A 16,201-nucleotide genomic window follows, 5' to 3' on the forward strand; every position below is an offset into this window, starting at 1 on the left:
GATATCAGACGCATGATCTTAGTGACTCCCTGCACAGCACATTATACACAGACAATGCACTTACATGCACCAGGAAGAAGAAGGTGAACTCCGGGGACCTGAGCGGGGAAGTGACACATGCAGGATATCGGGTGCATGATCTTAGTGACTCCCCGCACAGCGCATTATACACAGACAATGCACTTACATGCACCAGGAAGAAGAAGGGGAACTCCGGGGACCTGAGCAGGGAAGCGACACATGAAGGATATCAGACGCATGATCTTAGTGACTCCCTGCACAGCACATTATACACAGACAATGCACTTACATGCACCACTTTCGACTGGTATTTAACTGGGGATAGTATTTTGGCACAGCTGCGCCGATTTTCATGCAACAGAAATCGGACTGAACGCGGGATTTAAGATTCAAATTGTGTCACAAGATCAAGCACTTACATGCACGCCCAGGGAGAAGAAGGTGAACTCCAGGGACCTGAGCGGGGAAGCGACACATGCAGGATATCGGGCGCACGATCGCGGCACAGGGCATACCGGACGGACAATGCACTTTTGGGGATTGTGACAGGACAGGTAAGTAAATGTGCCCCAATGAGTTCCATATTCCGTAAAACAAGTCAACCTTAAAAAAAAAGCTATATGAATGGGGTATCGCCGTAATCATGGTGAACTATACAATAAAGATAAAATATTAATTTTATGATATGGAGAACGGCCAAGAAAAAACAACTAAAAATCCTAAACCAGAATTAATTATTTTCTTACCCACCAACAAGAAAGTCTCATCAATTAGCTATTGAAATCCCCTAAAATGATGTCCCTAAAAAGTGGATCTCATACTGGAAAAAGTAATCCCCCATACGTCCACAGAACAAAAAATATAAACATTTTATAATCTGCTCTGAATGGAGCTCCATCCATTCTGTGCCCGGCCGTGCGCCCATACAGCAGTATACCAACACATATGGGGCATCCTCATACTCTGGAGAAATTGGGTATCAAACTTTTCGTCATTTAATCCATTGTGACTGTTTAATTTTTGGGCCCAAGTTAATGTATTGTCCAAAAAAATTACAAATTGTAAATTCCATCTCCACCAACCTCTGTTAAACACCTAAATGCCTAACAAACTAAAATTTGGTTCCACACATTGAGGGGTGTAATTCCTACAATAGGGTGATTTATGGGGTCTTACTTTTATTTAAGTCTCTCAAAGTCCTTTAAAAACTGAGCTGGTGCCTGTAAAAATTTGAAAAATTTAACCCAAAATTCTAAGCCCCATAAAATCTTAGAAAAATGAAAAGATGCTTGAAAAGCCAACGGCAATATAAAGCAGACGTTCGGGAAATGTTAGTTATGAAGTTATTTTGGTCTATGACTATCTACCTGAAAAGCAAAGAATTTAGAACTTTGGAAAATTGAAATTTTTTCAAAATTTTTGCCAAATTTCCATTTTTTTACATAATTAAACACAAAAAGATATTATCCAAATTTTTCCACTAAGTACAATGTGTGACGAGAAAACAATCTCCGAATTAAATACTAAATTAGAAACAACATAATAAGGGGTTAAAGTTTACAATGATGCCTTATGTACAATAGTAGAACTATAATTCCCATTTTAATATATATGGTAAAGCGTTCGAAGGTTATAACCACTTATAGTGACATAGGGCATCCTGATCTAGCTCCAATCAGTGGACAAGGAAGTCAAGTTGACTGGCTGCCGAGGAGGATTGGAATTTTATAGAACATCATCCACTGTTGCAGTCACTGGCGCATTTAGCTTGTATAGTAATGCAAAAAAAAAATAAAAAAATTAATAAAAAATTAGTTTAATCACAATCCATCCTGATAAACCAGGGACATTACTTATAGATCCAGGCACCGGGACTGTGGGATCTGCTTATATGTGTTATCCATGGCGTCCTGCCTTCCAAAATCAACTTTTATAGTTATGCTAATGGGCAAGAAGGACTCCATGTTGCCTCCTTATCTGTCTGGGGTGGACAGCGATAAGGATTCCAGATAAACTGCTCACTGCTGGAAAAAGAAGCAGAAAAAAAGTTACTTTACTTAATGAAGTATATTACAGAGTTTACTATTATCACCTACACTATGCATTCTGACATTTTAAAAAATTGCTTCAAATTGCAGGTTTAGTAACATTTTTAATTTTGGGAAATAGGCAATATTTTAAATTTTAATCCTACCACCTGGAGCAAGGATTGTAAACCCAACACACCGCCATACTGGTTTGAGTCACGTCTGTCAGGATCCAATCTCTTTTAGCTTATTATGCCCTTGCTTTTGCAAAAAAGGCTTTAAAAATTATTCAAATGAGCCTGAGGGGCTCTGGGCTCCATAAATGTTCCAGGAGACTGGAGCCCCTCAGGCTCATTTGCATATTTTTTTAAACCTTTTTTTAAGAACAAGGGCATAAGAAGCTAAAAGAAGAGAAGATCCAGAGTGCCAAAGGGGGCACACGGCAGTGCGTAAGTGCGCTTTGTGTACAAGCCTTCATTCTGGTGGTAGCTTTCCTTTAAGCAAGATCTACCTATCCCTAGTTGTATGTTAGAACGAATTGGGATTAAATTTATTCACTGCTAATGAGTCATAATATGGATCCAGACAGGCGTATGAAGCCATTCCCTAGAGGTGCCTGACTGGGGTGAATAGTTGTTGTTGTAAAATAATTGTGTAGGGTACGTCATAACCATCTGACAGATGCGGGGCCCACCTTTGGGAATGTCTGGGGATGGCTGCACATTAGATGGCTGCATCATATACTCCTTCAGCACTATTATTGGTCCTGCAGCTATAAAGCACTTAGACCCCTTTTTCCAGTAGGAAAAATGCAGCAGAGGAATATCCCTGCAGCAAACCTAGGGAACGGGGAAGTGCTCCTGCACAGTGTAACAGTCTGTGAATCTGCAGAATGGAAGGGTTTTGGTAACACCCCCAGGATCATAAACATAATTGATTTCAGAAGGATGAAGGCCATGGGTAACAAATATAAGAAGATTACCACAGTCACAGTGCCTGGATGTATGATGGTAGATTTTCTTTAATTTTGCCATATGGTGGAGCTGCAGCAAAAGACATTCTCAACGAGATTTCCTATTTCTTCTTTACAATGTTTGAATCCCTTGAAGGAAACCTATCACCATGGATCCACCTATAAAGGTAGATTGGGTGCTAGGTGCATCTATTGGATGTGAGGATAGTTCTTTTAAGGGCTAATCCTCACGTCCCTGCAATCTTTTTATAACTTTTATTTCCCTAATATGCAGATTTTTTAAAGAGGCTACTGGGGCGTGGAGTAGCCGGAGCTGAGGCTACACGATGCACCTACTCCACGCCCCAGTAGCTTCTTTGACCCTCCTACTAGATATCTTCGGTGCGCAGCTATGAGGAGCTGCGCGCCCTCGTCCGCGAAGCCTGTCACCTGGGCATGCGAATACGAAGACGCCAGGCTTCATGGACGAGGGCTACCGAAGATATCTGGTAGGAGGGTCAAAGAGGCTACTGGGGGCGTGGAGTAGGCGTGTCGTGTAGCCTCAGCTCCGGCTACTCCACCCCCAGGAGCCTCTTTAGAAAATTGGCATATTAGGGAAATAAAAGTTATAAAAAGATTGTGGGGACGTGAGGATTAGCCCTTAAAAGGTCTCTCCTCACGTCCAATAGAGGCACCTACCACCCGATCTTTATAGGTAAATCCGTTGTGGTAGGTTTCCTTTAAATTTTGTAACATTTAGATTTAAAAAAATATGATTCACGGCAGCCACCACTAGGGGGAGCTCACCGGTAACCATTTATTACCTTTTTAATTAAATGTCAAATCAGTAGTGACTGGTACAGGAAGGAGCTCCCTCTAGTGGCTCAGTAGGCAAAAAATAGTTATTTATTAAAATCTTACTACATAAGAGTGTGTCTGTCAAGTGTTGACAGATGTATCTATACACTTTGCATTGAACCTTTAGTGAATTTCAGAATCTTTGTTACTACTCATAGCCCTCTATTCATAGTAGTACATCAAGATTCTGTTCTATTTGGCTCGTGAATGGATAAAGACAATGAAAGCGCTCCTTTGTGTGATACCTTTTTTGTAGATGTATAAAGCCTGCTCACCTTATGTTGTTGTGCTAGAGGAGACAAATTGCGCTTTTTATACAGTTGTCCCGTCCCATCTTGATCCCTAAGAATAGACTGTTTTATGTAGTGAATCACTTGCCAAACAGGCTCAATAGGGTTCCGACATTGGGGCACATTTACTTACCTGTTCCTTGGAGTTTGCATTGTCCGTGTATAGTGCGCTGTGCGGGGAGTCACTAAGATCCTGCGCCCGATATCCTGCATGTGTCGCTTCCCTGCTCAGGTCCCTGGAGTTCACCTTCTTCTTCCTGGTGCATGTAAGTGCATTGTCCGTGTATAATGCGCTGTGCGGGGAGTCACTAAGATCATGCGCCCGATATCCTGCATGTGTCGCTTCCCCGTTCAGGTCCCCGGAGTTCACCTTCTTCTTCCTGGTTCATGTAAGTGCATTGTCCGTGTGTAATGCACTGTGCGGGGAGTCACTAAGATCATGCGCCCGATATCCTGCATGTGTCACTTCCCCGCTCAGGTCCCCGGAGTTCACCTTCTTCTTCCTGGTTCATGTAAGTGCATTGTCCGTGTGTAATGCACTGTGCGGGGAGTCACTAAGATCCTGCACCCGATATCCTGCATGTGTCGCTTCCCCGTTCAGGTCCCCGGAGTTCACCTTCTTCCTGGTGCATGTAAGTGCATTGTCCGTGTATAATGCGCTGTGCGGGGAGTCACTAAGATCGTGCCCCTGATATCCTGCATGTGTCGCTTCCCCGCTCAGGTCCCTGGAGTTCACCTTCTTCTTCCTGGTGCATGTAAGTGCATTGTCCGTGTGTAAAGCGCTGTGCGGGGAGTCACTAAGATCCTGCGCCTGATATCCTGCATGTGTCGCTTCCCCGCTCAGGTCCCCGGAGTTCACCTTCTTCTTCCTGGTGCATGTAAGTGCATTGTCCGTGTATAATGCGCTGTGCAGGGAGTCACTAAGATCGTTCCCCCGATATCCTGCATGTGTCGCTTCCCCGCTCAGGTCCCCGGAGTTCACCTTCTTCCTGGTGCATGTAAGTGCATTGTCCGTGTATAATGCGCTGTGCGGGGAGTCACTAAGTTCGTGCGTCCGATATCCTGCATGTGTCGCTTCCCCGCTCAGGTCCCCGGAGTTCACCTTCTTCTTCCTGGTTCATGTAAGTGCATTGTCCGTGTATCACAATTTGAAAGTTAAATCCCGCACTCAGTCCGAAACAGTTGGATCGTCCGATGGCACGCCCCCCAATTTCTGTCGCATGAAAGCAGCACAGCTGTCCCAAAAACCAATTGTGTGCAACACAATCCCAGCGCAAACCCGTTAAATACCTGTCAAAGCTGCTCAAATCCCAAAAATGGGAAACAGCCCGACGAAAGTGCGATCAACGAGCCTTAGTAAATAAGCCCCATTGTTTTGGTCCCTAGAAGCTGCACTTGGCTGACCGGACACAAAACGCGTAGCTTGTTTTTAAAATCATGTTTATATATTGTTGTTACCTTTTTTATGTAACGTATAAATAAAAGCCGGATGTTATTTTTGGGATGATGTTCCTGTCATCCTGAGGCACCAAAACAACGTACGGACCCTATTGATCCTGTTCGGCGAGTGATTGACTAAACTGGTTGGTATGATCCATGCGGCATTGCAAAATATCATTGTAATAGATGCAAAGACAGTCGTCCGTCAGCTAGATTGGGACGTACTCACAGGCTCAGGTTAACAATTAGCAGGATCCAGTCATTGGCTATATCATCTTATATCGGAATGAGATGTCTCACCCCAGTTAAACCTCAGCAGATATAACCACACCTAATAATTAGATGCATTTATCTCGTGCCAACCCCATTCATCCTACATGACTTTTGCATGGCATGAGATCCATCATGTAGCAGGGACAGAGGCAGGAGCTGCTGCTATAGCCCAGTAATACCAATCAGTCCTGCACATGGAAGGTGATCTGGTGGCTGAGCACACACTGAGAGGCTGCATTGTACTGCATGTAGGGCAGGGACTGGCTCTTTAAGAACAGGGCATATTCCCTCTCTCTCTCCTTCTCCCTCTCTCTTCTCACATATGTCTTCTTTCCTGTGTGGAGCTGCTTGTAGAGGATGAATAATGACCCCCTCTGTCTGCAGCCCAGGGCTCTTATTATTGCAGGGGACTGGGCTCTGCTGCTGTACAAGCTGAAGACATGGGCTGCCTCCACTAGCTCCTATCCATCCTAGAGGAATCCCGAGCTCCAGCAGCAGCCAGGCCCCTGTGTCCTCTCCATCCTCCAGAGACACTGACCTCCTGTCAACTGGGATCTTCCATGGAGAGAAAAAAATTCTGAGTCCACCCACATGCATGCACCGTTAAATAGGCAAGTCTCATGTGCATCTCTCAGTGAGACTGCAGCAGGCACAGGCTGAGCAAGGAGCAGCAGAGCTGATGGAAGAACCAAAGGGTGAGTGCTAGCTCTGTTCTCTCTCCAAGTTTTTAACCCTTGCTGCCATGGAATGGAGAGATCACCGCAGAGCTGAACTTTTATTGTGCATGGGATACATTGTTTCATTCAAACCTTTTTGTCGTGAAGCCAGTGGATACTGTTACTGCTGCTGGGAAAAGTTTTCAATGAATTCTGTACCACAAGCAGTCTCATAGTAACCATATGGTCTCCAGGTTTACAAGAAGTATTGCTTCTACCATGTCTAGTGTAGGTATATTGTATCCAGCAGTAAGGACTTTCATTGTAATATTGGGATATCTGTAAGTTTTCCTTATTTAGATTTACCTCCCACATACTACTGGAACTTGTATAGTACATATAATGGAATGACCCTTAGTATGGAACATATATAATATTATAACTGTGTAATGTTGCTAATTTGTTTCCAGAGCTTGTGCAGTACATAGAATATTATGTGAACTGCATGTATTCCACATATAATATTAGATGACTGAATATATATATATTACTTCTATGTATTGTAGTGTATCTGGTACTGGAGCTTGTATAGTACATACAATATTATAAGACCCCTGGGCATGTACATATAGTATTATGACTTCTATGTATTATAGACAGTGTATCTGGTACTGGAACTTGTATAGTACATATAATAGAATGACCCTTAGTATGGAACATATATAATATTATGACTGTGTAATGTTGCTAATTTGTTTCCAGAGCTTGTGCAGTACATAGAATATTATGCGAACTGCATGTATTCCACATATAATATTGGATGCCTAATTATAGTATTATGACTTCTATGTATTGTAGTTTATTTCTTACTGGATCTTGTATATTGCATACAATATAATATGATCTCTGTGTATCTGGATATAGTATTATGACCTCTATGTACTGCAGTTTGTATTTATGGTGCTAGTTTAGTACATATAATATTATCCTGTAATAACTCGGCCTGCGATGGGCTTATTAATTATTGGAGCTTGTATAGTACATATGAGCTGAATGCGTACTACAAATGACTCATATGTAATATAATTTATTCCATTTGGAGCTTCTATAGTATATATAATATCCATAGTTATGGCTTATAGTATGTATATTATTGAGAGGAACATGACTAGCGCTGTGACTTGTATGTATTGGACTGTATTTACTTACTAGGAAAGCGTGTAATCTTTGCTGTGATGTCCTATGTGGTTACTAGCATAACTGTAACTTTCTTCTCTATTTGTTCTATTACATTTGCCATAATTGTGTTGAGAAACAACAACCCCCAGCAGCCAGACTTGTATCTAGAAGTATTACTTTTACCATGCCTTTTATCAGTAGCCATAAGTCTAACAATGCTGCTTACAGCGTTCAGTAACAATACTTATAGTACTAGACATCTACGCATAACTTATTACCCCTTCATCAACCTACACTCCCATAATGTGTAGACAGATGTCAGGGATCATATTGTGCCCAAAAATCAGACCTCCTGGGGGTCTTTTTCTAGCCCCGCTGCCCCTTCATTCTTCTTATCAATGGGGTCACAGTAGTTGGACACATGGAAGCTGGAAATTAGGGATATGCTGCCAAAGTCTGTGATATTGTATGATGAGACAACCCCTATAAGTGCTCACATATAGACCCAGGCTAATAGTAATAGAAAGTAAATTCATTAAGTATTTTGGGGGTACAAAGTATCTCGGACTCCATACATATGGATGCTCTGGTCAAAGACAAGGTGACATGTTTGTACTATACATCCTATGGAGCCGTAGGATGTATTTACACTACTTTATTAGCATCATATAGATATAAGAACAATACTCAACTGAATGGAGGACTATAGGTCTGAGTTTAAAAAACATGTCTGTTTTCTTCCCCAAAAAAGCACCACACCTGACCATAGTTTATGGCGCTATTGCAGATCAGTGGAGCTATAGCGTGTACTATACATTGAGAGTAGCTGTTTTGGAAGAAAGCATCCATGTTTTTTCCCCCTCCGGACATCCCCTTTTAGTGTGTCCAGATGATTGCTATGTCTAGACGGGGTTTGAGGCCGGTTTCACATGCCTGTATTCTGGAAAATATGGTCCATATGTAGGTTGTTTTCCTGGACTGAACACTCTCCAAATCATAATCGCCTTGGATGTTAGGAACCTCTTCCTCCCTATCCTGTACTATTATTATGTTTTTGTAGCCCGGCTGAGAGAAAGGCTACAAAAGGTGACTGTGATGCTGGGAGCCGAGGCCCTTCTATAGGAAATAAGACTGACATATTGTACATATCTCCCCCCATGAATTCTTGTGATAGCTGAATAACAGGTAATCTGAAGAACTTCACATAACCGAGATCATAAACATTTTTGCCCAATATTTTGAGGTCCTGACCTGTAGGATAACCTATGCAGCATGAATGCAGAAGGAATCTGCTGAGTCTGGATTCTCCGCGCCCCTGTTACTTTGTGTTCTCTCTTGTTACTATATGTTTTTTAGCCTCTTTGTGTCAGGTGTTTCTCTTCGCTGGAGTTTGTTTGTTTAGTTTTTTTTTGTATTGGATGTACAAACACAACCCGTCTACATAGATCAGGCAGGAGTCTACAATGTGTGGCATGTCACCCGTGTGCATGTGTGACTGCCACCTCTGAATAGTGAGCGGGGGAGGGGGGCTGACCGCCGGCCTTGGGGGATTGCTACAAGTTATGTTTTTCAAAAAGATACGACCTTGCTGCACTGCAAGATAACACTGATCTACCCAGTAGAAAACAGTCATTGATAACCTACCCTCCTACAACAAATACATCCCCTTACCAGACCCCAATCTGCCCCAGATATTTTATTTGCAGTGTGTTATTATATTTCTGCACCAGGAGGCTCAGGATGAACACCCCTTTATATTTAACCGGAATGCAGAAATATATCTAAATGGTGACCACAATAGAGGAAAATAGAAATGCACTTGGGGGCTATGATTACCGCGCTTTGCATCCTGACCGGAGATCTATCGGGTGCCCTAGTAAAGCTCTGAAAGGTTCCCACAAGAGCTGAATGACTGTGCAGTGGAGTTTTGTGGTAGGTCTTGTACGTGCTTTTGTCAGTGTCTCGTCTTGTAAATACCGTAGGTGAACCACAAGCTTGACCAACACTGAAGGCAGTAGGAGTGTTACTGTAAGCAGACATTGAAGTGCTTTTTTTTCATAGAATTTTTTTTCCAAATTGAGATGAGACAACATAAGACTAAATAAAAACACGCAAATAATAATGTAATAAATTACACATTCTGCTACCAAAGCAGCGGTGACCCATTGAAGCACAGGTTCTCCAAGACTAGTAACTTTTTTTAGCATTTTGTTCAAAGAAGCTGTTCTAAGGGTTTGTCAACATGGATTAAAAATATGTGAGCCTTGGGTGCCCACAACTGAGCGTCCTCTAATGAAACCGCTTTGACAACCATGTAACAGTGATACTTCTTTGTACTCTATACTATTATTCCTAAAGGTATTAAACAACTGACCCTTAACCCCTGTACAAGAGTCTGGACTTGTCTGTGTCAAGGTTTCAAGGCTCAACCTAGCAGAGTAGTCCTGGTGTAGGTTGTCTCAGGGGATCAGGAGGCATCTACGCAAAGCATCAAGGGGTCAGGCAGTGAATGGTCAAAAACAAGCCAAGGTCTCAAAGGGGGCAGACAGAGAATGGTCAGAAGCAAGCTGAGGTCAGGGCAGCGTGTCAGTTGTAGAATGGTCAGAAACAAGTCAGAAACAAGCCGGGGTCTGGGCAGTGGAACAATTAGAATGGTCAGGAGCAAGTCGAAGTCTGGGCAGTGTGTCAGTCATAGAATGGTCAGGAACAAGTCAGAAACAAGCCATGGTCTGGGCAGCGTGTCAGTCATAGAATGGTCAGGAACAAGTCGAGGTCTGGGCAGTGTGTCAGTCATAGAATGGTCAGGAACAAGTCGAGGTCTGGGCAGTGTGTCAGTCATAGAATGGTCAGGAACAAGCCAGGGTCTGGGCAGTGGAACAATCAGAATGGTCAGGAACAAGCCGAGGTCAGGGCAGCGTGTCAGTCATAGAATGGTCAGGAACAAGCCGAGGTCAGGGCAGCCTGTCAGTCATAGAAAGGTCAGAAACAAGCCGGGGTCTGGGCAGTGGAACAATCAGAATGGTCAGGAACAAGCCGAGGTCAGGGCAGCCTGTCAGTCATAGAATGGTCAGGAACAAGTCGAGGTCTGGGCAGTGTGTCAGACAGAGAATGGTCAGAAACAAGTCGATTTCTGGACAGCGGATCAGGCAGAGAATGGTCAGAAACAAGCCAAGGTCTGGGCAGTGGGTCAGGCAGAGGATAGTCAGAAGCAAGCCAAAGTTTGGGCGGTGGGTCAGGTAAAGAATGGTCAAAAATACGCAGAGGTCTGGGCAGCAGGTCAGGCAGAGAATGGTCAGAAACAAGCCAAAGTCTGGGCAGCGGGTAAGGCAGAGAATGGTCAGAAACAAGCTTATGTCTGGACAGGTGGAGTTCTAGCAGATATAAAGTACAGAACAAGGTCGGCAGTACAGTTTCCAGGTCAGGTCAGTGTCAATAGATCAGGAACACAGATGAGAGATGGAGTCATATATAAGCTGAGGTCAGGAACACAGATAAGACAGTAGGAGGTCAAAACACCTAAACAGGGCACTATCAGCCTACAAATCTATAATGTTTAGGGATAAGCTGTGATTTTCTAGGGGCACATTGAGCTGTTGGCAGCCTGGTCCTGGAGCAAGTGGTGGGGGATGAGTAGCAGTGTCCACCGGGAAAGTCAGCAATGTCACAATTGAGTTCATCCAGACCTTATACTTAAAGCCATGGAGCAAATTGGAGAGCCATGTGATCAGGATAAGCGGAAGCATTGGACGTACTACAGGTATGCCCGGTGTTTGTGGAATGACACAACTCATGGTTTACATAAAACTCTTGTAGGTACAGAGCATCTCTCGTGCACGTGCTGCGAGTAGGAAGGATGATTGGTAAGTTGTGCACAGGCCTTTCTTTGATGTATAGAGACTGCGCTCTCCCCGCTGTGATATGTTTTTGTAGCTGTAATTCTAGATGTGACCTCTGTCTCAGGAGCCTACAGGAAAAACAGCGTATACCCCAAGGGAGCGCCTTGTAAACCTCAAAAACACTTGTGGTAGCTATGTAACTATGCTCTGCAGGGAATGACAACGGCTGGAACAGTTGTGCATAGTTATCCCTTGGCCATTTTGATGGTTTCTCTGGAAACATTTCTCCAGGTGACTAAGTTATGGGCATGTTATGGGCATAACCTTGTTGTAAGGGGTTGATGTTTTAGGATATCTTCTTGTGTGATGGGGTAAGAATGAATACGTTGACCCAAAAAATTTGTAGACGCCTGCGCTGACTGGAGGGATGTATAATTATCCAATAAGTGGCATTCTACCACCCATAAGTATAAAGAGATACAAGTTTGTGTTAAAGGATTGCAAAGTGGGTATTGGATATAGCTGTAAGGTAACCCGTACGTTTGTATGTAGTGGCCACTGGGAGTATATATGTCTGTATGATGGTAATACCTACAACACCTGAGCCCCTATGATGTAAAGGTGTAGATAGTGTTTGCAGTTCAAAAACACGATACAAACAAAGTGAATGCTCGGGAACCTGTTTCAGGAGATAAGACGATCCCAGTTGCTCTTCCTATAGTGGACAAACGGTCTCCGCTGTCTTTCTATAACGATGCCTTTGCTGGATTACCATATCCTCCGGGTTAGATAGTGAAGCTCTTTTGGGTAGCAGTTTGTTCCTGTAGCTAACAGGAGGATGCCCCGGCCAGTGGCAAAAACCCCCTGTATGCCGCGACTCACCTGATTCGAGTGACGTCACTTGAATACCAGGACCAGCAAGGTCCATAAACAGTTCCAGGGATTCCCAAAGTCAATTTTTTTAAAGAATGAATAAGACACAAGCAGCAGGGGGCATTCCTGCTGAGAATATGGTTATTTAACTTGTGGGTCTACAGCAGTAGATTGAGAACTGTAAGTGGCCCTGGAAAGAATCTGAAAGGGAATCCATCATCTGTTTTCATAATAAACTGCAGACAGTGTTAGCTACTCATACCTTTGTGTATATATAGTAAGTAGCAGCAGGACAGTGAAAAGTGACATTTACTTTATCCAGATGTGCAGCTCCTCTAAGTGCTCTGGGTGGGTCTGAAGAGCCTGAAGAGCTTTCTGCTCTTTGCAGTGAACTATTCTACAACCCCTCTGCAGAGTGACTGAGTATCCAACCAAATCCTGATACAGCTCCTCCTTCTAGCAGAGGGGAGGGGCTGTGGAGCACAGAGAGCAGAAAGCTCTTCAGGCTGGAAGAGCTGGATTATAACTTTACTTTTCACAGTTGTGTTACTCCTAGGGCAGCACGGTGGCTGAGTGGGTAGCATCCAGGTCAACATCTGCAAAGATGTTAAGTTGTTTAGATTGTGAGCCCCATGGGGACAGGGACCAATTTGCCATGCTTTGTGCAACGCTGCAAAATCTGTGTGCGCTATATAAATAAAGAATTATTATTATTATATGCTGACACAGCTCTCCAGGTCCAAAACCTTATACTGTCTGCAGCTTTGTATGGTTAAACTGCTGACAGATTCCCTTTAAAATGTCTACCATTAGCCTTTGTAGGCCGCTCTAATCAGTGGTCGACAATAATGACCTATAGCATTGCTGAGCCTCCTGATCCCTACATCAATGATTAAACAGCATGATGTATATGCCGCACAGGGATGCTTGTTATACCCTCGATGGGCGGCTTCTCATATGGGCACTGTACATGTTGGCCATATTACCCAGCACCTCGCGTGGGATAACAAGATAATCCATAAATAGCTGAGTAGGAAACTAATGAGGACGCACGAGGATGACTCAGAATTCTGTAATTCTTATTACATTTCATTTTGGATAGAAATTCTTGATACATTTTACCTCTTTTATGTTGCCTTTTTACATTCTGTATACAGTTTATATATACAAGATGCTATTGGATAATGGAGGAAGTTGTCATGACTCTTTCACATTCCTCGCTCGGGACTTGTCTGTCTTCATTTCAGTCACTGGTTGTTGTCCTTTAGCTTCAGTTACCTCCTAATGTGAATGGTATGTGGTGCGCTGCACGTGCCAGCAGACAGATTGCCATAAAACATGGACATACAGACTGAGCACCTGCAATCCGGGAGATGAGATGTGAGTAATGAAGGACGTAGTGCTGGGGATATGTAAGTAGACGTAGATATCTGATGAGTAACACTTGTGCTGGTGTTAGTTGCTCTATGATGTTGTTTATTGAGAGAGTAGAATAAGGAAGTCATGATGGCACAAGAGTCACTATTTTGTCTTCCTTCCGTTTTTCACATTAAGAACTAACTACATGCACAATTGTGTCCTACAATAAGGTCATAGAGTGATGGGGCAGAGCTTCCAGTCTGTACTTGGTGATTGCAGCAACAAACTAAGAGAGTCCGTACAAATTCCATACAGCGGGTACGGAAAGTATTCAGCCCCGGGTGATGAGTATTTAGCCCCGAGTGATGAGTATTCGGCCCCTGGTGAAGAGTATTCGGCCCCAGGTGATGAGTATTTGGCCCCCGGTGATGAGTATTCGGCCCCAGGTGATGAGTATTCGGCCCCAGGTGATGAGTATTCGGCCCCAGGTGATGAGTATTCTGCCCCAGGTGATGAGTATTCTGCCCCTGGTGATGAGTATTTGACCCCCGGTGATGAGTATTTGGCCCCCGGTGATGAGTATTCGGCCCCAGGTGATGAGTATTCGGCCCCTGGTGATGAGTACTTGGCCCCTGGTGATGAGTATTTGGCCCCCAGTGATTAGTGTTTGGCCCCCGGTGATGAGTATTTGGCCCCCGGTGATGAGTATTTGGCCCCCGGTGATGAGTATTTGGCCCCAGGTGATGAGTATTCGGCCCCAGGTGATGAGTATTCGGCCCCAGGTGATGAGTATTCGGCCCCAGGTGATGAGTATTCGGCCCCAGGTGATGAGTATTCTGCCCCAGGTGATGAGTATTCTGCCCCTGGTGATGAGTATTTGGCCCCCGGTGATGAGTATTTAGCCCTGAGTGATGAGTATTCTGCCCCAGGTGATGAGTATTCTGCCCCTGGTGATGAGTATTTGGCCCCCAGTGATTAGTATTCGGCCCCGGTGATGAGTATTCGGCCCCCGGTGATGAGTATTTTGGCCCCCGGTGATGAGTATTTGGCCCCCGGTGATGAGTATTTGGCCCCCGGTGATGAGTATTTGGCCCCCAGTGATGAGTATTTGGCCCCCAGTGATTAGTATTCGGCCCCCGGTGATGAGTATTTTGGCCCCCGGTGATGAGTATTTGGCTTTGGAGCTGGTGCAGCTAGGAGTCTTCTTGGGAAGATGCTACAAGTTCCTCCCCCCTGGATTTGGGGATCCTCTGCCTCTTCCTTGCAGATCCTCTCCAGTTCCCTCAGGTTGGATGGTGACTATGGTGGAGACATTTTCCAGTCTCTGCAGAGATGCTGCATTGGGTTTAGGTCTGGGCTCAGGAATGGTCACAGAGATGTTCTGAAGCCTTTGCTGTGGTATTTTAGCTTGTCCAGAGGCTTTGGAAGAGGTTTTCATCCAGGATATTTCTGTACTTGGCCACATTCATCTTTCCATCCATTACAACCAGTGGTCCTGCCCCCCTTCCTCTTAGCATGATGCTGACCCTTATGTGTCACTGCTGGGATTGTATTTGGCAGGTGATGAGCAGCGCCTGGTTTTTTCCACTGCTTAGAATTGTCACCAAAAAGTTCGTTAAAAATCTTCATCTCATCAGAGCAGAGAATCTTATTTCTCATAGTCTGGGAGTCATTCATGTGTTTTGCACAGTGTATGCGGCTTTTCTCCTACGATTGCATGTTTTGGCTGGACAGCCAGGTTGAGGAAGAGTTGTGGTCATCCCAAACTACATAAGGATTGTGGTGGCCATTGTGCTCTTGAGTGCTGCAGAAATTCTTTTTTAACCTTGGTCAGATCTGTGCCTTGCCACAATTTTGTCTCTGAGTTCCTTTAGCAGTTCCTTAGACCTCATGATTCTCATGTGCTCTGACATGCACTGTGAGCTGAGAGGTCTTGCATAAACAGGTGTGAACCTTTTCTTGTCAAGTCCAAACAGTTTAATTAAATACAACTGGCCTCCAATGAAGGAGTAGAACCATCTCAAGGGGGATCAGAAGGAAATGGGCAAAAATATCTATATTTCTGTCAAAAGATGGGGGCACATTAATGAGCAAAAAAAAAACAACTTTTTAGATCTTACCAATTGGCTGCAATTAAACAAATATTTTAAAATTTGAAGGGCTCTGGATACTTTCCGTACCCGCTGTATGTATCAGCTTTACCCACATGTTTCTACTGGACCATTCAATGTGAATGGGTGAATGCTCTTCCAATTAACGGCCTCTGTATCTCATGTGTGTATATATATATATATATATATATATATATATATATATATATGTATGTATATATATATATATATATATATATATATATATATGTATATATGTGTATATATACATCACATGTATACTTGGGATGATTGAGTACTCGTGCTTATAATGATGGAGGAGTAAG

General features: G+C 43.7%; 1 protein-coding gene across 7 annotated transcripts in view; it reads left to right on the forward strand.

Annotated features, from left to right (window-relative positions):
* ENTPD1 (ectonucleoside triphosphate diphosphohydrolase 1) overlaps positions 1–16,201 on the forward strand; it is a 103,830-nt gene that overhangs the window by 36,265 nt on the left and 51,364 nt on the right. The window contains exon 1 of one of the 7 annotated variants that reach the window (XM_072131416.1): positions 6,015–6,556. The exons of 3 other annotated variants lie outside the window; for them this stretch is intronic. In XM_072131416.1, the coding sequence (XP_071987517.1) occupies positions 6,541–6,556 (16 nt within the window). In that variant the 5' untranslated portion in view covers positions 6,015–6,540. Of the gene's footprint in view, positions 1–6,014; positions 6,557–9,605; positions 9,629–13,646; positions 13,818–16,201 lie in introns of those variants that run through there. 3 more of the 7 variants (XM_072131422.1, XM_072131417.1, XM_072131415.1) reach the window with 3 other exon arrangements.

This window comes from Engystomops pustulosus, chromosome 11 (genome assembly GCF_040894005.1).
Source record: "Engystomops pustulosus chromosome 11, aEngPut4.maternal, whole genome shotgun sequence".
Classification (NCBI taxonomy): domain Eukaryota; kingdom Metazoa; phylum Chordata; class Amphibia; order Anura; family Leptodactylidae; genus Engystomops; species Engystomops pustulosus.